The sequence below is a fragment of the Salmo trutta genome, chromosome 8, assembly GCF_901001165.1.
Source record: "Salmo trutta chromosome 8, fSalTru1.1, whole genome shotgun sequence".
Taxonomy (NCBI): Eukaryota; Metazoa; Chordata; class Actinopteri; order Salmoniformes; family Salmonidae; genus Salmo; species Salmo trutta.
In genome coordinates, this window is record NC_042964.1 from 39,031,255 (window position 1) to 39,056,240 (window position 24,986).

At 45.6% G+C, this 24,986-nt stretch overlaps 3 protein-coding genes across 4 annotated transcripts in view; 2 read left to right on the top strand and 1 right to left on the bottom strand.

Moving 5' to 3' along the window:
• Positions 1-798: 798 nt before the first annotated feature.
• Positions 799-12,120, top strand: LOC115197958 (USP6 N-terminal-like protein). Its single transcript, XM_029759624.1, has 10 exons — positions 799-823; positions 1,611-1,753; positions 2,177-2,286; positions 3,368-3,416; positions 3,684-3,804; positions 4,331-4,425; positions 4,848-4,913; positions 6,266-6,365; positions 6,559-6,711; positions 9,094-12,120. The coding sequence occupies exons 1-10, from the start codon at positions 799-801 to the stop codon at positions 10,746-10,748; spliced, it is 2,517 nt and encodes an 838-aa protein (XP_029615484.1). The 3' UTR covers positions 10,749-12,120.
• Positions 12,121-14,250: 2,130 nt separating this feature from the next.
• Positions 14,251-17,731, bottom strand: LOC115198865 (enoyl-CoA hydratase domain-containing protein 3, mitochondrial-like). Of its 2 annotated transcripts, none has more exons than XM_029761248.1 (6): positions 17,536-17,731; positions 17,051-17,172; positions 16,859-16,956; positions 16,525-16,725; positions 16,285-16,463; positions 14,251-15,043 (listed from the first exon to the last, which is right to left on the bottom strand). In XM_029761248.1, exons 1-6 carry the CDS (start codon positions 17,670-17,672, stop codon positions 15,010-15,012), a joined length of 771 nt encoding a protein of 256 aa, XP_029617108.1. In that variant the 5' UTR covers positions 17,673-17,731; the 3' UTR covers positions 14,251-15,009. The 2 variants fall into 2 exon arrangements, with proteins under 2 accessions (XP_029617108.1, XP_029617107.1); XM_029761247.1 differs by having other exon boundaries at positions 14,251-15,047.
• Positions 17,732-18,068: 337 nt separating this feature from the next.
• The window catches only part of LOC115198864 (solute carrier family 41 member 2), a 31,511-nt gene continuing 24,593 nt past the window's right edge, over positions 18,069-24,986 (top strand). Inside the window, exons 1-6 of the mRNA XM_029761246.1 lie at positions 18,069-18,281; positions 19,232-19,877; positions 20,433-20,540; positions 22,208-22,279; positions 24,110-24,254; positions 24,456-24,602. Of these exons, the coding sequence (XP_029617106.1) occupies positions 19,359-19,877; positions 20,433-20,540; positions 22,208-22,279; positions 24,110-24,254; positions 24,456-24,602 (991 nt within the window). The 5' untranslated portion in view covers positions 18,069-18,281; positions 19,232-19,358. The remainder of the gene's footprint in view (positions 18,282-19,231; positions 19,878-20,432; positions 20,541-22,207; positions 22,280-24,109; positions 24,255-24,455; positions 24,603-24,986) is intronic.

Consider the following 24,986-nt stretch of genomic DNA (forward strand, 5'->3'; position numbering starts at 1 on the left):
CCTGGTTAACACAGTTGTAGCCTACCAGGTGTGCTCTGCGCCTGCGTATTAGTAGTCTGTGTGGTACTTTTGCTGTGACGCGACGGGCTTGCTGTCAAGAAGAAAACGGGCTTCCTTCTGAAAAGTTATTAGCCCAGTTATAGATCATTTGTAGCCAGCAATAGGGGAGTGATTGCTTCCTACAAGAGCACAAAATGTGTGCATTTCGGCTACTAGTCCAATGCTATAACCACTAGGCTACCTGCCGCCCCGTGCACAGAATGCCCCCAAGCACAAAGCGAGGTCCATACAGAAATGCTTTGTTGAGATCGGTGTGGAAGAACTTGACTGGCCTGCACAGATCCCTGACCTCAACCCCATCAACTGCGAGCCAGGCCTAATCGTCCAACATCAGTGCCCGACCTCACTAATGCTCATGGCTGAATGGAAGCAAGTCCCTGCAGCAATGTTCCAACATCTAGTGGAAAGCCTTCCCAGAAGAGTGGAGGCTGTTATAGCAGAAAAGGGGGGACCAACTCTATATTAATGGCCATGATTTTGGAATGAGATGTTCGAAGAACAGGTGTCCACATACTTTTGGTCATGTAGTTTCAGTTTCAGTTACTGGCCCAACGCGATTTTAATAGCTGTCAAAGGAGATTTCACTACAACGATAAAGTTTGTCTTTTAAGACTTGATCTTTTCCACTCCTGGAGTCCTGGAGATGTTTCCTCTCCTTCTGTCTATGGAATGACTTTACCCCTTTACACACACACACACACACACACACACACACACACACACACACACACACGGAGCATGACCAGATTCCTTGGTCAGATGGGTAGGTCTCCCCTTCTAAATCTCCTCTCCATCTACCCAGAGGTCCAGACACACATCACCTATAGCGTCTTTTCCAATCACCCAGAATCAGCTGATGTAAGAAGGGCTTTCTAAATACATTTAGATTTTGATTTGAATAATAGTTGTATATACTTTCCTTCACACGCATACCTGTGTTTCACACGCATACCTGTGTTTCACACGCATACCTGTGTTTCACACGCATACCTGTGTTTCACACGCATACCTGTACTTCACACGCATACCTGTACTTCACACGCATACCTGTACTTCACACGCATACCTGTCCTTCACACGCATACCTGTCCTTCACACGCATACCTGTCTTTCACACGCATACCTGTCTTTCACACGCATACCTGTCTTTCACACGCATACCTGTCTTTCACACGCCTACCTGTCTTTCACACGCCTACCTGTCTTTCACACGCCTACCTGTCTTTCACACGCCTACCTGTCTTTCACACGCCTACCTGTCTTTCACACGCCTACCTGTCTTTCACACGCATACCTGTCTTTCACACGCCTACCTGTCCTCTCATACTATCCACTTGAGTAACATTTGATTGATGTTTTCTTGATGATTGATTGTACCCCCTTAATGCTGAATGTGAGTCCGATTTATTCATTACTATCAATTCATCATGAAAACTGTTCAGTTGTGTAGCTCAAATTTGATTAGGCAAAAAGGCATTTTGAATCTTGAGCGTTAGGGCTAAGGGGTGTGGTTGAAAGGTGAAGCATGGTCTCTTTGATGTTGCACTAAGAATGTCCTTTTCCCCGTATCCATGTCTCCCTCCAGCTGGTGAGGCGGATCTATAAGGGAATTCCCCTACAGCTCCGAGGAGAGGTGTGGTGTCTGCTCCTCGACGTTCCCAAAATAAAGGAGGAGAAGAAAGACTTCTACGAGGTACGTTATGGAAACACGAGCCAGAAGCTCACAGCAGAGAATTATAGTACTCTGTAGGACTAACATCCTTCCTCCCTGGGCAAAGTCATGTAGGAACTATACACATTCACACTGACTCTCCTACTGTCCCTCTCCACTCAGCCAGCTTCATTATAGCCCAGGCCTCATTAACATTCATAACCAGGGCGGCAAACCCTGGACTTATTAGATTTCAGAGCTTCATCCATTATTACGGGGGAGGTGTGTGTGTGTGTGTGTGTGTGTCAGCACTGGAATACTGAGTTTCTAGTCACAACTGAGCTTTATTATAACTCAATAAACATTTGCGGGATGGATGAGTAGTTTTATTCCTTTGTATTTCACTCTCACAAACTCTCACACACACTCCCTCAGTGACTGTGTTGTTGTGCTTCCTGTGTGTAGAAGCTGAAGCTCAGGGCTCGAGGTCTGTCTCCTGACGTCCGTCAGATTGACCTGGATGTGAACCGAACCTACAGGGACCACGTCATGTTCATGACCCGCTACGACGTCAAGTCAGTATCTCCCTCCAACTGTATACACACACACACACACACACACACACACACACACACACACACACACACACACACACACACACACACACACACACACAGGGACCACGTCATGTTCATGACCCGCTACGATGTCAAGTCAGTATCTCCCTCCAACTGTATACACACACACACACACACACACACACACACACGCACAGGGACCACGTCATGTTCATGACCCGCTACGATGTCAAGTCAGTATCTCCCTCCAACTGTATACACACACACACACACACACACACACACACACACACGCACAGGGACCATGTCATGTTCATGCACCGCTATGACATCAAGTCAGTTTCTCATACTCCAGGTGATGAGAAGTACAACATCTACACTTAGTCACTACAGAATAGTACCTTTAATTAGGGCCTGGAGTTTTTCTTGACCGTGTGCCCTGACTAGAAGAAAACCCTGGTCGTAGCCTGGGCCATGATGCACATCTATCTGGCCATACCTCTTTCTGTCATAATGGTGGCTGACATTGACATTTCCCTATAAGGAAGTGAGAGGACACACGTCCCTTTTCTGTGTTTTTACTTCTGCTTGACGACGTCATGGAGAGAGCCAGAACCAGGAGCCCCTGGGAAATAAACTCTGTGGCCTGCAGAGTCAGAGAGCAGCACGGACCTGGCAGGCACAGCCTCACAGGAACTAAACACATTGCCTCGATACTGACCAGGGCACAATACAACTACCAACTACCTCAAACACAGCTATACCATGAAAGCATAAAACTTCCAACTACCTCAAACACAAAGGTTGCCAAATATAGGAAGTAAAAATGATTAATGCATCATTAATGCATTTAGAAGACAATACGACTATTAGAGCATTTGAATGATGAGAGAAAACCAGATCTCTCTTGAAAAATATAATTTATCTCAAGGAGACTAACCTGGTTAAATAAAAAAGCAACCTGAATTCAACACCTTTCTGGGATCAGTTGGGAAGCTCCTGTTCCTGTTAGTTAACCTGCACTTCCATCAGATGATGTCTAGTCGTTAGTAGGTTGACTGTTTGTTGTTGTTTTCAGGCAGCAGGCTCTGTTCCACGTCCTAACAGCCTACTCCGTGTACAACACGGTGAGTCACACTACACACATTCCAGAACGAATCCCCCGACACCTCAACGCTTTCTCTTTTCTTTACCCTACCTCTCCTTTCCCCAATCAACTGTTTTCTACAGCCTCGTCCTTCTTTTACCCCCTCATCCAGCTCCTCCTGATCACCCTCCCCTGTTCTCTCCATCCACCGACCTCTTCTGTTCCTGTGTAGATATAGAGAAGTGAGTTTGTGTGCAGTTTTGCATGCGTGTTTGTCTATACATTATAAAACTGTGTGTGTGTGTAGGAGGTGGGGTACTGCCAGGGCATGAGTCAGATCACTGCTCTGTTGCTCATCTATATGAATGAAGAGGATGCCTTCTGGGCTCTGGTCAAACTGCTGTCTGGACAGAAACACGCCATGCATGGTAAACACACACACTACACACTGTGTAACATCCTATAGAAGCTTTAGACCGTCATGCAATAGCCCACGCCTAAGCCATGTCATATATGTGCACCATATAGGATACAAGTCAATTCAGGGGTAGCATACTAGACCAGACACTAAGTAGGCATGAACAGCCACGCCCTAGACCACATAGGATAGTTAGCTCTGGTCTTTTACTCCAAACATTCCTTAAGGCCAACATGACCCCACTGACACAGGAACGTGCCAAATGGATAGAATATAAACACACACTCACACACTGTATACACACACACACTCTCACATACCTTTCAAGGACTTAGGCTGTCTCTTCTGGGCCCCATAAAAATGTGAGGAAACATATTTCTAGAGAACCCTCCCTTACAACTTCTTACCAGATATCTATAGAGCTCACCCAATCTCACGTCCCTTCCATTCAGACCCACACACACAACGAGAACCACCAGACTCATTTCCTCCATTTGATGAAATGCTCTGTGATCTCCGTCCCTCCTCCCCTCTAGGGTTTTTTATCCCCGGCTTCCCCAAGCTGATGCGCTTCCAGGAGCACCATGACCGCATCCTCAAGAAGATGATGCCCAAACTGAAGTCACACCTGGTGAGGCCCGCGGAGCGCACACACACACACACACACACACACACACACACACACACAGCCTGGGGGAGGGGGTAGTGGTATATAAATGACAGCCCTAAGCCTGCTGGTATGGGGGACTGAGTTGAGTGCCACAGCAGCAGCCTTTGATGTGTTGAGATTAAAGGGTGGCGGAATGAGAGAGAGATGCCATGTCTACACACACCACCATGCACACACAGGAATGGCTTTTATTCTGCTTTTAATATGGGGCCTTGGGCACATTGGCGGATTCACCACTGCTGTTAAACCAAGGCCACTGTTTAAATACGCACACGCACACGCACACACACACACACACACACACACACACACACACACACACACACACACACACACACACACACACACACGGAGTGGTAATGGCTCATTGACCTTTGTTTCAGGACACACAGGAGGTGTTCACCAGCCTGTACACTATGAAGTGGTTCTTCCAGTGTTTCCTGGACCGGGTGAGTGGCTGAATCACATCCCCTTCCCTCTGTATCAGAATGTTAGACAGGGTGAGTGGCTGAATCACATCCCCTTCCCTCTGTATCAGAATGTTAGACAGGGTGAGTGGCTGAATCACATCCCCTTCCCTCTGTATCAGAATGTTAGACAGGGTGAGTGGCTGAATCACATCCCCTTCCCTCTGTATCAGAATGTTAGACAGGGTGAGTGGCTGAATCACATCCCCTTCCTTCTGTATCAGAATGTTAGACAGGGTGAGTGGCTGAATCACATCCCCTTCCCTCTGTATCAGAATGTTAGACAGGGCGAGTGGCTGAATCACATCCCCTTCCCTCTGTATCAGAATGTTAGACAGGGCGAGTGGCTGGATCACATCCCCTTCCCTCTGTATCAGAATGTTAGACAGGGTGAGTGGCTGAATCACATCCCATTCCCTCTGTATCAGAATGTTAGACAGGGTGAGTGACTGAATCACATCCCATTCCCTCTGTATCAGAATGTTAGACAGGGTGAGTGACTGAATCACATCCCCTTCCCTCTGTATCAGAATGTTAGACAGGGTGAGTGGCTGAATCACATCCTATTCCCTCTGTATCAGAATGTTAGACAGGGTGAGTGGCTGAATCACATCCCCTTCCCTCTGTATCAGAATGTTAGACAGGGTGAGTGGCTGAATCACATCCCCTTCCCTCTGTATCAGAATGTTAGACAGGGTGAGTGGCTGAATCACATCCCCTTCCCTCTGTATCAGAATGTTAGACAGGGTGAGTGGCTGAATCACATCCCCTTCCCTCTGTATCAGAATGTTAGACAGGGTGAGTGGCTGAATCACATCCCCTTCCCTCTATCAGAATGTTAGACAGGGTGAGTGGCTGAATCACATACCCTTCCCTCTGTATCAGAATGTTAGACAGGGTGAGTGGCTGAATCACATCCCCTTCCCTCTGTATCAGAATGTTAGACAGGGTGAGTGACTGAATCACATCCCCTTCCCTCTGTATCAGAATGTTAGACAGGGTGAGTGGCTGAATCACATCCCCTTCCCTCTGTATCAGAATGTTAGACAGGGTGAGTGGCTGAATCACATCCCATTCCCTCTGTATCAGAATGTTAGATAGGGTGAGTGGCTGAATCACATCCCATTCCCTCTATCCTTTAGGCCTGCAGCTTTTCTAAATATGTCTTTGTAAAGCATCAGTCATTATCACACCATGCCTACTGCGGGTGTTGGGCTTTAGAAAGTGTTTAATTATATTCTGAAAATAAATATATTTTCTCCTTTCTGGCTCTCCCTTTCTCTCTCCTTCATTATCTTTCTTCCTCTCTGTCTCTCTCCCTCTCTCTCCCTCAGACCCCCTTCACTCTGACCCTGCGGATCTGGGACATCTATATCCTGGAGGGAGAGAGAGTTCTGACCGCCATGTCCTACACGGTCCTCAAACTGCACAAGAGTAAGACCAGAACAGTAGGACTGTGCTATTGTGACCACTGTTTTAGCCCGCTGAACTAAAGCCCCAGCTTCAGGTCTCAGGCAAAGTTGCTCATCATGTTCACTGAACCACCTCCGCTAATCTCTTAAGATCTGTGACTGTCCTCAAACTGCACAGGAGAAAGTGTTCTCACACTGTGTGTGTTGGTTTGCAGAGCACCTGTTGAAGCTGTCTATGGAGGACCTGGTTGAGTTTCTGCAGGTGACTCTGGCCAAGGACTTCTTCTTTGAGGATGACTTTGTGATTGAGCAGCTGCAGAACAACATGGTGGAGCTAAGGAGGTCCAAACTGGAGCTGGCCGCACCAGGTAGCCTTCTGCCCACCAACACATCTTATACACACACAGATTACAGTAGGCTACAATTTGTCCCACACACACAGATCATACAACTGCCGCACACAAGCTCAAAATATCAACACACACACACACGGATGTATCACCCTGCATATGTTACTTCACTTACATTCACCCTCAACATACACTCATTCACTCAACACACACACACACACACACACACACACAGCTCTCCTGCTGGCTACTGTGTAGTAGTATTACCAGTGGTAGTTGTAATTAGTGATAGCAGTCTGTCTCATCTTGCTTTCTGTCTCTTGCTTAATCTGCCTCTTCTCCCTCTTCTCCCAATGGTTCGGCCCAGCCTACAAAAGTGTGGGTGGGAGTGGGGGCCACATCCCCTCCTACGACAGTAACCGGTGGGCTATCCTGACTGGTGTTCCCCTGTTTCATCATCTGTCCATCCGTCCCTCCCTCCGTTTTCCGTCTGTCTGTCTGTCGCCTGTCTGTCCAGCAGCCCTGGGCTTCTCTTACAGAACATTCTCCCAATGTTACCGCAACCTTGTGCAGTAGCTACTGCAACTCAGGCCAGGCTACTATTGGTAAAGCTACCTTGGAGTCTTGTAGTGGAGGGATTGTCCTTCTCTATTACTACCACCCTCTTTGTCACTGACTGCTTTTAGCGAGGTACTGCAGATAGTCATTATCAGTACAGGAGTAACCATTTAAGCTCCCACTTTAGATAATAACATACTTTTGAGTCAATACTTTCAGTTAGTAAGATACATCTCGCCTGAAGCTTTGACTGGTCACCGCTCAACATTGAAGGCTACATAATGGCTTAACCTCCGAATGTCCTAATGTAGTGTGGCATCCTACCACCCTGGGTGTGTGTACACACACACAGTGAGAGAGCTATTTTCTCTTCCTGGTGACAGGATAATAAGTATCATCCAACAGCGGAGGCTTTTTGTTCGACTGCAGCACTCGGAGCTCATCTTCAACCCATCTGCTACTAGTGAACCAACCACACGTCATGTTGAGAAATGAAGATTCAGAAGCCAAAACTCTTCCCACTTTGACAGTTAAATTGTTGGATGAGGTTTTTAATGAGAAGCTAAACAAAGGCTTGAATAGGTTATTTTCTGTGTTTTACGTTTGAATGTGGGGTGGAGACTGCATCCTACCATTAACTTGGAAACCCTAAAGCACCTGTGTCAGTGAACATATTTCCTGGGTGAATCCTCAATACTCTCAAGTGGCTTCCTCTCCTGAGTCCAAACTGAGAAGACTGGATGGGTGAGAGCAATAAAGCACTGATCTCGGCTGTATCCCAATACATTTGAATGGCTTCCGCTTCTTGTCTCCTTTCCTTTATCCCTAACCAAAGCGCCATTTTTTCCCTCGTCCAGGCTTTTCAGATCAGTGGTTCTAAGTGATAGTAGAGAAGGACAGGAAGCTGTGTAGGAGTGATGGATGCTGTGACTTACAGGCAGAGTTTCTCCATATTGTTTTCACCCATTCAGTCTACGGACAGGGAAATGGGACACTTTCTTACACAATGGAGAGCCACTTTAGTTTGTGGATTCAATATCGGTCAGTGACAGCACTTCCTGGTTCAAACTCACCACACTTCCCGGTCCGGTCACATCACTTCCTCTTCTCTAGCTCGTGTCTCCTGGTTTCTATGGTGATTGTGGACACACTGTTCCTACCAGAGCCCAACACATCCAGTGTCACACCTTCACTGTCTGTTTCTCTGTATATCTGTGTCACCTGTACTGTACTTTCTTTTCATGACACTGGTAGATACGATTATGTAGTAGTAGTAGTAGTAGTAGTAGTAGTAGTAGTAGTAGTAATAATAATAATATACTCATCAAGTAATAGAGTTTAAAACTGCATGGAGTTGATATATTTATGGTTTTGTCCTTAAGTGCTAACTCAGCCATGTTTCCTACCTTACCCCCTTACAAGTGCCTCTAAAGTCTTTAAGGACAGACCGTTAGCTCATTTCACTCTGACCTTTTGAAGTCGGCCTGCTGCTGCAGCTAAGTACATTTTAATGGAACTGAGTGAAAACATCTTATTTCAGTCTACACTTTTGAATGGCACTTCCTAATTGGACGCCTCTGGCTCGCACTGTGGGTAATTGAATATCAGATATATATTTCAGATGTTGTGTTTTGTCCTTGGTTGGCTTCTCGCCTGTGGAGACGTGATTATTCAGTGTTGTGGTGAATGTAATTCTCTCTTTATTTTCACCCCCCGTCGGCAGTGATGTTGCATGAATCCATATTGCCCTTTTTTTAATATTCATCGTTTGAAAACATGCCTTTTCCATTTTGTGTTCTCCCTCCAGGTGCTTTAACCCGTCTGTCTGTTGTATCTGTGCAGGTAAAGAGGACGAGTATCCCAAGAAGCTTCTTGGGCAGCTTCCCCCAGAGCCGGCGGTGAACCAGAACCACGTGGCGAATGGTCAGAGCCACGCCCAGCCGGCCGAGCCCCCAAAAGCGCCCAGCCCCTCCCCCGAGCGCCAGCGGGACAGCCGACCCCCCAGCCGGGCGCGCAGGGACTCCCTGGAGAAGCTGGTCCGGCAGCACAAGGCTGAGAAGAGGGAGGCCAGATCACGGGGGTCTGGAGAGAACTCCGTCCACATCGACCCCCACTGCAAACAGCCCTCCGTCCCCACCCTCGCTACCCCAGAGAGAGGGTTCACACCTACACCGTCCCCGGCGCCCTCTCCCTCGCCACACCCCAACCCTCCTCCTACAAAAGTGGTGGATGGAGGGAAGCCTCAGAACCACGCCACGGCCAACCACAACTCCAATGCCGCTTCCAGCAGCTCCCGTAAAGACATCGCCCCACGCTGGGTCAAGCCCTCAGAGACTAAGCTGGAGGCGGCCAAGGCAGCGGCGGCTAGGGAGATCCAGCTGAGCTGCGGTGGTTCCCCGGCCCCCTCCAGCCCTGACGACACCCTGCTGCTCAACCGCCGGCCCCGCTCCAGGGGCTTGATCCCAGGCTCCAACCGCGGCTCCAACGCCTCTCAGTACGACAACGTGCCCGGGGGGGCAGAGCAGGACTTTGTGGAGGTCCTGGAGCTGGAGAGGCCACCATCGCAGATGAGGCGCAGCGAGACACCGTCCCTACCCCCCACTCACACCCCCAGCCTGCAAGGGAGCATGGTCTCCATAGGACCAGTGGCTAGGCAGGCCAAACACCTCACCCCCGCTGCCCTGTCCCTCAACAGCCCTGCGGGGGGTAAACCCTATGTCCACCCCAACGGCCAGAGCCAGTACCACACGCCCCCCCAGCAGTACTCCCCCGGCCGGCCTGCTATGGTGCCACTCCACTACCCTCCGTACAGTGTGAGCCTTGAGCAGAGGGGACTGGGAGAGGACAGGCACTACGGCCCCCCGCCCTCCCGAGGCACCCCACCTATGGGTCTGATGTATGGTGAGAGGGCGTACGGCACCACCCAGCGGCCCAGCCACTCTCCGGAGAAGGCCCTCATGAACAACTCCTATGCCACCACCCACAGGCAGCCTCCCAGCTCAGCCCAGCCCCCCCGGACCATTGTAGGCCCGCTGGCCCCCCGCAGCGTACAGCAGCTGGACAGCTCTGGTAGTAACGCCTCCACATACTTGCGTCAGCCCACACGGCTCACCTCCGCTGCAGCTGCCTATCCGGTGTACCCTCCTGTTGACTACAACAGGTACGAGGGACGCAGGAGAGGGGAGCAGACCCCGCCCTACCTGCCTGAGGGGCCAGGCCGGGGAGGGGCAGCGGAGGTGCAGCCGTGGGGGCAGCAGGAAGGTGGTGACATGGCACGTGCCCCTGGAGGTGTACCCCGCTCCCCCAGCTTCCAGAGGGCCCAGATGTCCCCCGTGCAGGAGTTCACCTTCCCTGACGGCCTGGCTCACTACAGGACACAGTTCCACGAGCAGCAGCAACAGCCCACCATGAGGCAGCAGCTCCCCCCGCTGTTCGGAGGACCACACTACAGGCACGCACCAGAGGCGTTCACCATGCAGGAGTCTATGTTGCTGTGAGAGGAGAGAGAGAGGAATAGAAAGACACTGAGGTGTAGTCACTGACACTGTGGCTGCAGAGACAAGCGGTAGTCCTACTAGAGTTAAGGAGTTTTAGTTTGGTTTGTTTGTTTATATGTGATGTACTGACCTTTTTAAAAGTCATACTGCATCGTGAATGCTGCAGTATACCAGCTTCTGATGTTTTTATGGATCCCTTTTAAAAACCCACTGAAGATTGATTCTTTTATTTTTTGGATGTTAAATCATTAATGACAGGAGTTAAAAGTATATATGTATATCTATCTTTTAGAGTTGAAAATGTACAGTAAATGATGTTTTGTTTATATACTGGGTTATTGAACCGTTATGAGTAGCAGGGGACAATTCTCCTGGCGAGACAAACTCAGTGATTCGATTTTTCTTTTCCATCTTCATTTTTTTTTCGAGTTACTTCCAAAATATCTACTTTAGAGGTCAATTTACTCTATATGCTTGTGAATATCTTATTTTTCAGAGAGAAGAAACAAAGCTATGTCAAATAATAGAATTACGGAACAGTGACAATTAAAATCATTGTTGAAAATATATCATTTCAATTTTGAAGCACCTCTACTGTATAACGACGGTTTTTAAAACTTTATTTTTTCATTGAGATTATTCTGTTGTCGCTCAGTTTAGCGACCACTGTAATTTGTAGTCATTGCAAAGCATTTCTGTAACCCAAATAGTGTGTACAGTATGTTTGGATATCGAGGCCAGTGTCTGCTTTATACCCCATATTGAGACTGTAAACTCTATCAACAGTGAACTGTTTTGTCGTCCGTAGAGAAAACACCCCTTTTCTCCCCTGAAGTAATGTACGATTTACTTCCCTCTGAAAAGTTTACATGAACATTAATTGCATATTAACAGTACAGTATTTTCATCACCACAGAGTAGGTGTCAGCTAGCTGCAAGAGGTTTCTATAGAGGGTGAATGTGTACTGGTATTGAAGTACTTACTAAGCCGCAATATGCTTTAATTGCCAACTCATGTCTTGTATTTTCAGCAGTCATATTCACTGCTGTTCAGTTACCAGCACTTACATATTAAATCATTCCATATACACACATCAATACTTACTGACGTATACATACTACTTTGTAGTGTGACGTCACACATTTGAATTCATACTCAAACACCTACCCTTTTATTGCTGATTCTCAACTATGTACTTTTTGATACAATGCTTATCGTTCTCAAACGGTTATAATTATACTGTTATTATTTGAACATGCAAATAAGTCATTCCTTTTTTTGCTAAATAATTAATTGCAAACATGGCTTATCAGGTCATTCTTCAGAGACTTTTCTTTACTTAATAAAACAAATTGGGGTGTGCATTTCTGATCATGTGTCTGTATATTTGTGTGTGGATTTATTTCTGTAAGAATGTTATTGCTATTCCCTTCATACATCAGTGAAGTGTCTTCATACATATTCTACATGCATGGGCCACAAAGCTCACGCAGGATACTGCCTAGTGATTTATGTCCCTGGAAAAGAGGATAACAAAGTGCCAACATTTCATCTGCTGATATGAGGAAATACTACCCTCTAGTGGAGAAACTAATTGCACCCTCTTCCAACCCTATGCAGCTGCCAACACCCTCAGCTTAATTTTGCAGACCTTTTTTTCTTGAAGGATTATACAGACCATTTTTCTAGGACCCCCCCACGTGCTTTAAAGGAGTGTTGCATGATATGTGTCACTTAGCACATTGTGTCTTGTCTATTTATTTATTGAGAGCAAAATATTTTTATGTGGGCCAAACTAGGAATTTGGTCATGCAATAGGATCATTTAAAAAGTTCAATTCTGAACTCCACTCAATTGGCCTTTCATCAGACCTTTGCTGCTCAAGGGATACAATGGTGCCATCATGTGGTGGTACAGTGCTAATGCATAGAACATGGAACATTGCTGTACTATAGTAGCGCTGTCTTTCTTTGGTGGTAGTACAGCCACTGTTAAACATTTAATGGACGCCTCAATCCCACAGCCACCAGGTAACCTCTCACATACCTGTTGTCTTTCATTATCCAGTGCAGGCTCAACTAAACACAGGATCTATTATACAATACCTCCTGTTTCCAATTCAATGCGTCTAAATATAAATAATCAGCAGATTGGCCTCATCAGGTCTTTAGTAAATGTATTTTATTTTTGTTTAACACAGGTAATTTGAATGCTACATTTTTTTAACTTAAATTCAGAAATATACAGTACATTCAAAGTATTCAGACCCCTTCACTTTTTCCACTTTGTTACGTTACAGCCTTATTCTAAAAATGATTCAAATCAATCCACACACAATACCCCATAATGATGTAAAAAAAGGTTCAGAAATGTTTGCAAACATATACATGTTTTAAATACCTTATTTACACAGGTATTCAGACCCTTTGCTATGAGACTTGAAATTGAGCTCAGGTACATCCTGTTTCCATTGATCATCCTTGAGATGTTTCTACTGTACAACTTGATTGGACTCCCCCTGTGGTAAATTCAATTGATTTGACATTTGGAAAGGCACACACCTGTCTATAAGATCACACAGCGTATGTCAGAACAAAAACCAAGCCATGAGGTCGAAGGACTTGTCTGTAGAGCTCTGAGACAGGATTGTGTCGAGGCACAGATCTGGGGAAGGGTACCAAAAGAATGTCTGCAGCGTTGAAGGTCCCCGAGAACACAGTGGGCTCCCGAATGATGAACTACCAAGATTCTTCCTAGGAAGCTAAACTGAGAAATCGGGGGAGAAGGGCCTTGGTCAGGGAGGTGGCCAAGAACTCGATGGTCACTCTAACAGAGCTCCAGATTTCTTCTGTGGAGATGGGAGAACCCTCCAGAAGGACAACCATCTCTGCAGCACTCCACCAATCAGGCCTTTATGGTAGTGGCCAGACGGAAGCCACTCCTCAGTAAAAGGCACATGACAGTCTGCTTGGAGTTTACCAAAAGGCACCTAAAGGACTCTGACCATGAGAAACAAGTTTCTCTGGTCTGATGAAACCAAGATTGAACTCTTTGGCCTGAAGTCCAAGTGTCACATCTGGAGGAAACCTGGCACCATCCCTACGGCAGCATCAATGTGTGGGGATGTTTTTCAGTGGCATGGACTGGGAGACTAGTCAGGATCGTGGGAAAGCTGAACGGAGCAAAGTAGTGAGATCCTTGATGAAAGCCTGCTCCAGAGAAACTCCCCAAATACAAGTGTGCTAAGCTTGTAGCGTCATACCCAAGAAGACTTGAGACTGTAATCGCTGCTAATGGTGCTTCAATAAAGTTCTGAGTAAAGGGTCTGAATACTTATGTAAATGTCATGTTTTTTTTTTACATTTGCAAAATATTATAACCTGTTTCTTTGTCATTATGTGGTATTGTGTGTAGATTGATGAGGGGTAAGGCTTTTTTTTAAATCCATTTTAGAATAAGGCTGTAACATAACAAAATTTGGAAAAAGTCAAGGAGTCTGACTACTTTCTGAATGCACTTTATATACCCATTGATTTTTGAAGAATAAAACTTAATACATTCCTCATGAGCTTAGTTCTAATGACTTATTACCCCCATCAGAAACACAAATATAAGCTTGTTTTACACCTTTGTAAACAATGTATAGCCTCAAAACATATCATTTCTATCTCATGGATGGTCAGTCCTTGCATCCATAGCTCTGTCTATGAATTTTAGAGTAGTTACATTTCTCCAGTCCCATCCATCAGCTTTTTACCAAATCAGTGGCCACTTTGTAATTGTTTCAACTGCAGATTGCCCCTTTAAACATTTACATTCTGTCTCACAAGAAGTGCCATATCTATGTCCTGTGTGAGTCCCTTGAATATGGGTGCATCTAAAGTATCTACCTTTCCTAAAACCTTCACCTCACCCCCTCCTAAGGGCATACATGAAGACAGCCCTGCAGTATCCCTTCATCAGATCACAACAATAATCAACAGGGATTTAATTTCAAAATGTCCTCCTCGAGCACTTGTGTGTTGTGATGGGTTCAGGTCCAACTGGGGGCAAGTTTAACACCTCAACCATCCACAGGCTCCCTCTCCAGTCCATAGGCTGCTGCCCCCTCACAGGCCACAGTAGGCCAGCCCAGCAGACATCACTCATCATGGGCCTTCTCTGCTTTGTTTGTCCATACGGGCTTCCGTTTCTCTATGAAGGCCCGTATCCCCTCCTGTCCGTCTCTGAGAGCCAGGTTATCCACCATGACACGAGAGGCTATAGCGTAGGCCGCATCCCGCCCCTGGGCCATCTGTCTGGGAGAGGAATTCAATTAAATGATTCAATTATGTATAAAACTACACATGTACACAACCGTTCAAAAGTTTGGGGTCACTTAGAAATGTCCTTGTTTTTGGAAGAAAAGCAATTTTTTTTGTCCATTTTAAAATAACATCAAACTGATTAGAAATACAGTGTAGACATTGTTAATGTTGTAAATTACTTTTGTAGCTGGAAACAGATTTTTTTTTTATGGAATATATCTACATAGGCGTACAGAGGCCCATTATCAGCAACCATCACTCCTGTGTTCCAATGGCACGTTGTCACGTCCTGACCAGTAAAGGGGTCATTTGTCATTGTAGTATATAGTCAGGGAGTGGCAGGGGGTGTTGTTTTTGTGTGTTTTGGGGTTGGTTTATTTAGGGGATTTGTTCTAGTTTTCATTTTCTAGGTTAGTTTTCTATGTGTGGCAGAGTATGGTTTCCAATCAGAGGCAGGTGTCTTTCGTTGTCTCTGATTGGAAGCCATACTTAGGCAGCCCTTTTTTCCTTTGGGTTTGTGGGTAGTTGTTTTCTGTATAGCCTGTGTGCCTTACGGGAACTGTTTCGTCGTTTGTTTATTTTGTTTGAGTGTTCTCTCTAAATAAAGAAGGAAGATGAGCACTATACCCGCTGCGCCTTGGTCTGTCCCTTACGACGCTTATGACACACGTTGTGTTAGCTAATTCAAGTTTATCATTTTAAAAGGCTAACTGATCATTAGAAAACCCTTTTGCAATTATGTTAGCACAGCTGAAAAATTAAAGAAGCAATAAAACTGTCCTTCTTTAGACTAGTTGAATATCTGGAGCATCAGTATTTGTGGGTTCGATTACAGGCTCAAAATGGACAGAAACAAAGAACATTCTTCCAAAACTCGTCAGTCTATTCTTGTTCTGAGAAACTAAGGCTATTCCATGCGAGAAATTGCCAAGAAACTGAAGATCTCGTACAACACTGTGCACTACTCCCTTCACAGAACAGCGCAAACTGGCTCTAACCAGAATAGAAAGAGGAGTGGGAGGCCCCGGTGCACAACTGAGCAAGAGGACAAGTACATTAGAATGTCTAGTTTGAGAAACACACACCTCACATGCAAGTATATCAGTGGATATCCACTCAAATCAACAAAAACATTGAAACATAGCAAACAGGGAATGAATACATGGTAGGCAGAAGGGTTGAGTGCTACAGTGTGGTAAAACATCTGTGGAGTGAGAGACACACACACCTGTGGAAGGTGGCCTTGCCAAGGGCTACAACGGGCCGGCTGGCCTGACAGACCCGCCGTGCGATGGCTAACGTCTCATGCTCTAGACGTTCCTCAGGAACCACCTTACTGACCAGCCCGTGCAGCAAAGCATCCTGAGCCGAGATCGGGCTTCCTGTGAACAGCATCTCCATGGCAACCTGTAAAATATCAGAATATATCAGTGTTACACAGAGTGTGTTTGTGTGTGTGTGTGTTTACCTTCTTGGGGACAGCTCTTCCTATTGCCACGGCTGGTGTTGAGCAGAACAGACCCACGTTGACCCCTGGCGTGGCGAAGGTGGACTTCTCCGTCACCACGGCAATGTCACAACTGGCAACAAGCTGGCATCCTGCTGCTGTGGCAACCCCATTCACCATGGCAATCACAGGCACAGGAATGTCTTGTATCAGGGTCATAACCTTCAATAACAACAAGATGAATGATACACAGCCAGACTCTACAGAGGACAATCATATTTGACTCATTGCCAATAATGATGATGATGATGTGTGTGTACAGTATATTTGTATACAGTACAATAGTGAACCACACCTCTGAGCAGGCCTGAAACACCTTGAAGTGGTAATCTCTGCCCTGCGCTGATGTCAGCTCCTTCAGGTCATGCCCAGAGGAGAACACTGGTCCCTTAGCTGAAACACACATAACACAATACAACAGTGTTTATGAAGGGGGGACCAAGGGGGGCACATCTGATCATGGATCAGCACTCTGGTGGTTTCTTACCTGATATGACGATGACTCTGAGGTCGTCGCTGTCGATGTCTGCCAGGATGTTGCCTCTCAGTGATTCCAGCATGGACAGAGACAGGGCATTCCTCTTCTTCGGGTTGTTTAGGGTTATACTCCTGCACATGGAATTACACTGTTACAGTAGCAAGAATAACTTGAAGGGGAACAAAAATCAATGCACAGTACCGATCAATGCACTGTGTACCTGAAGCGTAATAGTGCAATTTTTATAGGACTAACTGCTTACTAACGTTAGTTAGCGAGATACACCAATTAATGTATCAGGTGATCAGTTTTGCATTAAAGAGATGGAAGCGCGTGCCCAAACTGGACAGCTTCTATACAATTCGCGCGACATGGGCACACATTTTGAGAAGAGGCGCCTGACAAATGCAGAAGTTCTTTGACCACAGGAATCAAACACCGACAGTGGTCAAGCTAGCTAACTAGCTTTGTTTGTTTGCTGACAACTTGCATACCTTATTCCATTGTTTTGCTGTCTGACAGTCAGTGGCTCCGCTGGAATTTGCGTGCAAAGTGACTTTGACCCAACTAGAAGTGTAAACCTGCTGAGTTGGACAATATTAGCAGCACGGTAAAACAAATTTCGAGCCATGTTTTGACTGTCCTTGCGTCAACATTTGGGTCCATAGGATGAACACCAACATTGGTGTATAGCGCCTTCTACTGTTTCGGGGTGACAAAACTCAAAACGGAAACATTGTCATACTTCCCTCTGGGATAATGGATAATGAATTGATTAACTGTATATTGACTGCAACTTCTGCGTGTATTATGTCATAACACAATACAATTTCAGAATAGCTGTTTTGTAAAAAGCGCATCAATGCAAAATCACAAACTATCAAAATTTGTGAATTCATATTTCACATTTCTTGGTCCTAACCATAGGATTCAGCGCCTATTTGATGTCCTAGACGTAAATGTTATACATTTATTATGTAAGGATACAACTAATGGCCCCTGCTCAAGAAATTCCTGGTTAACACAGTTGTAGCCTACCAGGTGTGCTCTGCGCCTGCGTATTAGTAGTCTGTGTGGTACTTTTGCTGTGACGCGACGGGCTTGCTGTCAAGAAGAAAACGGGCTTCCTTCTGAAAAATCCGAAACACGGACACGAACAAAAAAAGGAGAATAAAACAGACTAAATTAGTATCAACTTCCTGATACATGTAATTCATTTCAGCGCATTTCCCCTGTATAGGTAAGGTTTTTTTTTTTTTTTCCCCTGATGGTTTAGCTAGCTTGGAGGTACTAGCCAGCTATGTTAGCTCGCGCTAGCATCCAATATGCTTATGTAGCTAGATTGCCTTGCCAGAAGACAATTTTGACATAAACGTGATAACGGCAAAATAAAATATATGTCAAATATTTAAAAGCGGGATAACGCAGTTATTCTTCACTTCCTTATCAATTTCGCTTTCCAGTTTGCTACCCATTCAATTGTTGTTAAAAGTTGTTAGAAAATATCTATCCACCAAGACACAAGACTTAGAGTAACTTAGTGAGAGCTTTTAGCCTGGTTCTGACTAGACTGACAGATATACGGCTTTCCAACACCTCAACCGTCTGTTGCCTTTGCTGATGCCATATGGGCCTAGCCAATGTAACAACAATACTATATTATGGAACTATCCAAATGGCATAGCTTGCTACATTTTCCAAAATGTCAATTTATCTGAGGAGAAAGGTTGTATTGAATTACATTGGCCAGAGAAGCAACCAGCAGCCTACTATTCACTGATGCTTATGTATTTCACTATATTTCACTGTTTCAAGACTTGGTTATAAGCAGAGTTTATGCTATATCATTTAAAATAAATAAAATCATAGACAGCACATATGCACTTTGATATCATATCTGTGCAGGTTTTTAGAGACATTCAAACAGACATACAATAGGCCAACCTGAAAGCAACCAGATAGTGGGTTATTACTCAGCATGCATTGTGTAGACAGCTCCTCCCCTCCTTAGACTCAGGGTCGTTCTGAACATAACAGCACCAAAACAAGCAATGTAGGCTAATGGTTGAAATGAAATGTGGTTTGCCTTTGCCCCGGGGAGAATAGCTAGCCTATCATTTGTGTTTGTGTTGCTTGCATGAGCTGGAGAGAACAGTGTGTCAAGTCTTTCTCCTTGGCTTGTCTCCACAGGGCTGATCGTAGTGGACATGGATGCCCCTCTTCCTATTTAACCAGCCCAGCCTGCCCTCTTTCACAGTGCCCCAGCCTGGATGAATGGAGATGAGACATTGTGGATCCATCAGCAGCAGTGCTTAGCATGAACATCCACACACTGGGCGATTCTCTGGGCCCTAGCCTTGCGGTGCGTATGAGCGGAGCCGCCGGTGGCTGGAGCAGTCTCTCTCTGAAGCCAGTGCCTACCGGGTGGATCCCCTCTCTGTTCCAAACCATGGTCCCTACGGGATACACCAAGCTCCAGGAGGAGCGTGGTCTGGCCATGGCTGACCTGGGGCCCAAACCTGATGGGAACGGCTACCGGCCTGACCCCCCTCACCTGGAGGTGCGCCGGCACTCGGACCGGGTAGCAAGGACGTCCGTTAGCCTGTCAGACAGTGGGGATGTGCGGTACTCTGAGACTGAGCCCATGCTCCCTGAGGGGACGCTCTCAGGGGAGGAGGGCAATGCAGAGGAGAAGGAGGAAGAGGAGAGTCAGAGGCCCCCCACACGGAACATGCCCAAGGAGTCGCCCCTGGCCATGGCGCTGCAGATTGTGGTGCCTTTCCTGCTGGCTGGGTTCGGCACGGTGTCAGCAGGGATGGTGCTGGACATAGTACAGGTGAGACTGGGATGGGGGATGGTAGAGCATAGGTCCTGTTGAGACTGGGGTGTGGACTAGTGCATGTGAAGTTCAATTAGGTAGAGGAGATGGATTTGGCACAGTTTAATTCAGTTAGTTTGTACTGTTTACTTTTGACTCCATTTCCTGTGTAGTCCAGAGTAAATGGCTCTAAGAGCTTTCAAGGGAGGTGATAAAGGAATATCTGTCTATTGATATTAAATTGTTAAAGGGATTCTCATAGCCACTCAGCAAATACTATTAGAGATGGGCTACTAGGAAGGAACCTACGACTGGAAGCTATGTCAGTTTGTCTTATCTACTTCTTGATAGAACGTTTGAATTTGAATTTGAATGTGAATATTTGAATGGGGACAACTTTCTAATTCAGACAAGCTGACAATGAACAAATGTAAGCTCCCATCTGCTCTATACTAGCCGGTAGCCAACAATAAACTATTAACAACAATGACATGTCTACTATTTCTGTCTCCTCTTTTTCTCTCTCCCTCTCTCCCCCTCATCCTCTCCCCCCCCCCCCCCCCCCCCCCCCAGCACTGGGATGCCTTTAAGTACATTACAGAGATTTTCATCCTGGTTCCGGCTCTGCTGGGTCTGAAGGGCAACCTGGAGATGACCCTCGCATCCAGACTATCCACCGCGGTAAAACACACACTCGCCGTCTTTTTAAATACTGTCAAACACACTTCTGCACACAGACACCATGAATAAGTATTTGCACATTCTGGATACAACACACTCACACATGCTCTTCCGCTTGCTCTACTGCACCATAGCTGTTTGAGAGCCTCCGCTTCTCTTACAAAACCTGTTTGAGATGTATATCAAGATGGCTTCCTGGTTTAGGAGTTATGACGTCATTAGTTTGAGGATTAAAGGCCATCAGACATAGTAGATGTGTAACATGTAGTTATGGTTATGTGGATGACGTTGGTTATACATAGTGGTAATGTCTAGTTTTACCTGAGGCCCTGCAGACTAAAGTGATGTATCATGCTTGCTGTTGTCATGCCTGGGCTTGTCTTTATAGGCTTTTGTTGTGATCCTCCATAGGCCATGTCTGGTAGGCCATATATCAGGTGAAAGGAGATGGTAGGGAACAGGGTGTACCTTACATAGACACAACTTCCTTAGTAGGCTAACCCCCCCCCCTAAGGAAAATGCTAATCTTTACTATCTTATATAATCTATTTTGCCTTGTGCCCCTTTGAAACTTCCATGCTTCTTTACCATGTTAAGATATGGTTATAAGTTAAGCTATTAGTCTGTGGAGTCATGTCCACTGCTGTAGAGTAGCCTCTCACCCCAGGATCTAAGTCTAAGGGATTGTGAAAAGTGATTTATGAGAGAAATCTGCTGAGGTAGCGGTTTGTTTAGTTCCCCATGTCATGGTTTCCCAGACCCTACCTCCTTTCCCTGCAGAAAGAAGGGAGGTGGTGTTTCCATTAAAGGGATGGGCTGCAGACAACAGTGAACAGGCAGTTTGATGGCAAATTTGACACTCCACCTCGATCTTAGCGCGCAAACAAGCTCAGAGCGAGAGAGATTTGAAGGAAGAGGGCAAAAGACTGAGAGGGAGGGGAGAGGGTTTAGAGGGATTTATAGAAAATAACTATTGTCATGAAGGCAATAGTAGATTGGTAGACTGTTCTGTCCAGCAATAGTTTTTTAGATTCTGGCCTTTGGTTCACTTGTCATATAATTGCAAAGAAAACAACCTCACTTCACCATATTTAATCTCTAACACATCTCACTTTCTCCCTCTTTCTATTTCTCTCTCTCTCTCCCATCTCTACACTCTCTCACACACCATTACACACTGGTTCTCCCATCTTGCCTCCTCACTTTTTTCCTCCCTCCCTTTCTCCCCCTATTGAAATTATGTGGGGTCGGAGAAGTTGATGAGGTGATGGGACAGAATTGTCTCTTTGTTCAGTTTGGCCCGTTCCTCCCCTGCCTCTTTTCTCACAGATACACATTCACATCATTCTGTTCGGCCTCACACAGAGAAACTCAGTGTTGTGTTTCACTTGTTCCCTCAGCTCACTCCCTGTTCACTAAACTCAAAACTGCGAAGCTCTGCATACCTTTGCTAAGAAAACAAGAACAGTCACAAACCTTCCCATCTGAAACAATGCACTCAATTGAACATTGTGTTTAGTTTAGTTTAATCATATTAGTTTGTAATCTGATTAGCGGTTCCTGCAAACTGTTCAAAGTAGTTATTAATCTGTTTTTTGGGCAGGCTATTTGAGTAGGAGATTAAAGTGAATATTGAATGAGTTGCTGGTTGTGGTCTCACTGTGCAGGTGAATGTGGGGAAGATGGACTCTCCCATAGAGAAGTGGAATCTGATCATAGGAAACCTGGCGCTAAAACAGGTAAACACACACCCACTGTCAGCTTCATAGAGAGCAGCAATGTTCCCTGAATTAGTTTTTTTGCCACCGAGCAAATTTCAGCGTGAACTTGAACATTGTTGTGCAACTTCCAGCGCGTGTTTACTGTAAACACCTGAGGCTGTACCCGCTTTAGAGTGGCTTACCATAGACAACAATGGAGAAAATGCATCCCATAACAATTTATAATGGAAATAGCTGTTCTATCATTCAGCCTGCAGTAGCAGGCAATGTGTGGTGTTCAATGTAGGCCTACATTCCATGATACTTTCGAAAAAACATGCAGGGCTTGACATTAAACTGTTTATCCACTTGTCTGTCTAAAAGGGAGGTGACTGAAAATGTTGTGTTGTAAAGTGGTTTCTTGCATCAAAAAAATTAAAATGTATTATTATTCCCATACCATTTATTACAGAGAATCAGACAAATGATGCTACCCTCTGCCTATTGGCTACTTAGCTTATTGAAGCCTGTCTCAAAATACAACACTGCCCTTTTAAGACAAAAAAAGTCAAAATGCAAACCGAGATCTACCGCTCAGATTTTTAAGTAAGCCTATGCAACATGAACCAATTAAAAACAGTATTGTAGCAATGAGGTTTGTGCAGTAAGCTATAGGCCCAATACATTATCACCGCATATTGGCTTTACTTGAATTGCCCTGCTAATGCATTGTTCGGGCCAAACATCCCTCCGCTTTCCCTTTCCTCCACTGATCCTGACCAAAAAGGGGAACGTCTTCCAGCTCATAGCAAAACTCGAGTCGCACCGCATTATTTCTGCCACATGCACACATTCATGTTGTTACTCCTATGAACAGAGAAAGTTAAATATTCCTGGATATTAAAAAAGACCCAAGCCGCTAATAATAACAGTGCAAACCTATAGATACACTTTCCAACTCATTCATTACTGCTACAGGGATTTTTCTAGCGCTGAGTGGCAATAGGAAGAACGCACATTTTATGGCTTATAAAAGTGTTGAATACAAAGTGTTGACAGTGCTGAGTAAGAACTTAAACATCAACTCACTCATAAAAACAGCAGCTCTTTGCTGTATTCGTTGAGTCTCTCTAGTCCTGGTTTTGAAATATCACAGTATCAATTTTGCTGTAGCTTTCTTTTATGCCTGCTACGTTACTGCAGACACGGTAATCTGAGCAATCCGATTGGCCAGCAGTAGGCATATAGTGCACTTGATTTGCTCTCTGCGCCCGCCAGACAGATGAATTGGTTCAAAATGGCAACAGTTCACCTACCCGGCGCGCAAGGCAGCTGAATCAGGTGCACCTACTGCCAAACAGCCCCGAGACGAAACATTTATAAAATTAGGAACACAAGGCTTTATCGTTGTTGTTTTTTTTTACAGAAATCTTTGGCGATCAACTAGGAATGCCTTGGTGAACACTGAATTTCACTCAACTTTCTAGAGTAATCTCATGCTTCTCTCTGTAAGCTAATATTCGTGCCGGGGGAGCTGCACGCCCGTGTTCATCTTAGAGGGAACATTGGCGAGCAGTGTTGGATTTGTGCCCTTATCTCCCTATCTGCGTAGTATGTGTACTTCTGGTTAGTACTTATGGTAATTATTGACTGAGTGACTGATAGTGTTCAAGCTCACAGTGTTTAATGGCCCCTTGAGGAAGTGTCTTCAATGTTGATAGTGTATCATATAATAGGAAAACATTGTTAGAAAAACAGGTTTATGTTATTCCTGTTAACACTGCCCCCACACCTCTCCCTTTCTCTCATTCCCTATATTCCTTCTCCCTTTGTCATCCTCTCTCTCTCTGCCCCCCCCTCCCTTTGTAGGTACAGGCTACAGTAGTAGGCTTCCTGGCAGCAGTGGCGGCAGTGGTTCTGGGTTGGATCCCAGAGGGAAAGTTCCAGATGAGTCATGCCGTGCTGCTCTGCTCTGCCAGCGTTGCCACTGCCTTCATAGCCTCTATGCTGCAGGGTACAGACACACACACACAGATAGATAAGGACACACATATGTACTCTGATATGGAATAGGCACAGTCAGTCAGTCAAAGCCCCACATATTATCACCTACTGCTGATGGGTCTCATGCTATATATTAGTAGCAAACACACACATGGAAGGTTGAGGTATGTGCAGGCATGTCGCCCTGACCTCTGTACTGTCTGAACCCCAGGCTTCATCATGGTGGGGGTGATTGTGGGCTCCAAGAAGACGGGCATCAACCCCGACAACGTGGCTACGCCCATTGCCGCCAGCTTTGGTGATCTCATCACCCTGGCCATCCTGGCCTGGATCAGCCAGGGACTCTACAACTGCCTGGGTGAGAGGAGGAGGGTTTGGACTGGATACTTCCAGATGGAAATAAGACACAAAACCAGTCAATTTTTTTTACCCTTTATATTGAGTTCACAATCCTTCACTTCATCCTTCCTCTGTTTGTGTTTCATTTCCTCTTGAAAAAAGGTGAAAATGCTCAGTAAATCTGTCCAACAGTGTAAAGAAATGATCCATTTGGAATCAGACTGCATCTTTCAACCACTAGATGGCACTCTTACACTGTTATTTTTTGTCTTTACTGGTAATTCATCAGAACAGACCATATCTTTCTCTCTCTTTCCCTCTCTCTCTTCTCCCTCTCCTTCTCACACTCCATAGTCCATATTTAATATGTGCCATGCCCAGCCTCACATACGCTTCCTCGTGT

What these genes read in the sequence shown, in the direction of transcription:
- LOC115197958 (XM_029759624.1), top strand. Translation starts at nt 799, where the DNA reads ATGACCAGATTCCTTGGTCAGATGG. An exon ending in CAGATTCCTTGGTCAGATGG is followed by an intron (nt 824 to 1,610) that starts GTAGGTCTCCCC and finishes TGTTGCACTAAG; the next exon opens with AATGTCCTTTTCCCCGTATC. An exon ending in CCTACTCCGTGTACAACACG is followed by an intron (nt 3,417 to 3,683) that starts GTGAGTCACACT and finishes GTGTGTGTGTAG; the next exon opens with GAGGTGGGGTACTGCCAGGG.
- LOC115198865 (XM_029761247.1), bottom strand. Translation starts at nt 17,672, where the DNA reads ATGGCTCGAAATTTGTTTTACCGTGCTGCTAATATTGTCCAACTCAGC. An exon ending in CAGCAAAACAATGGAATAAG is followed by an intron (nt 17,173 to 17,535) that starts GTATGCAAGTTG and finishes TTCCATGTGCAG; the next exon opens with GAGTATAACCCTAAACAACC. An exon ending in TGTTTCAGGCCTGCTCAGAG is followed by an intron (nt 16,726 to 16,858) that starts GTGTGGTTCACT and finishes TTGTTATTGAAG; the next exon opens with GTTATGACCCTGATACAAGA.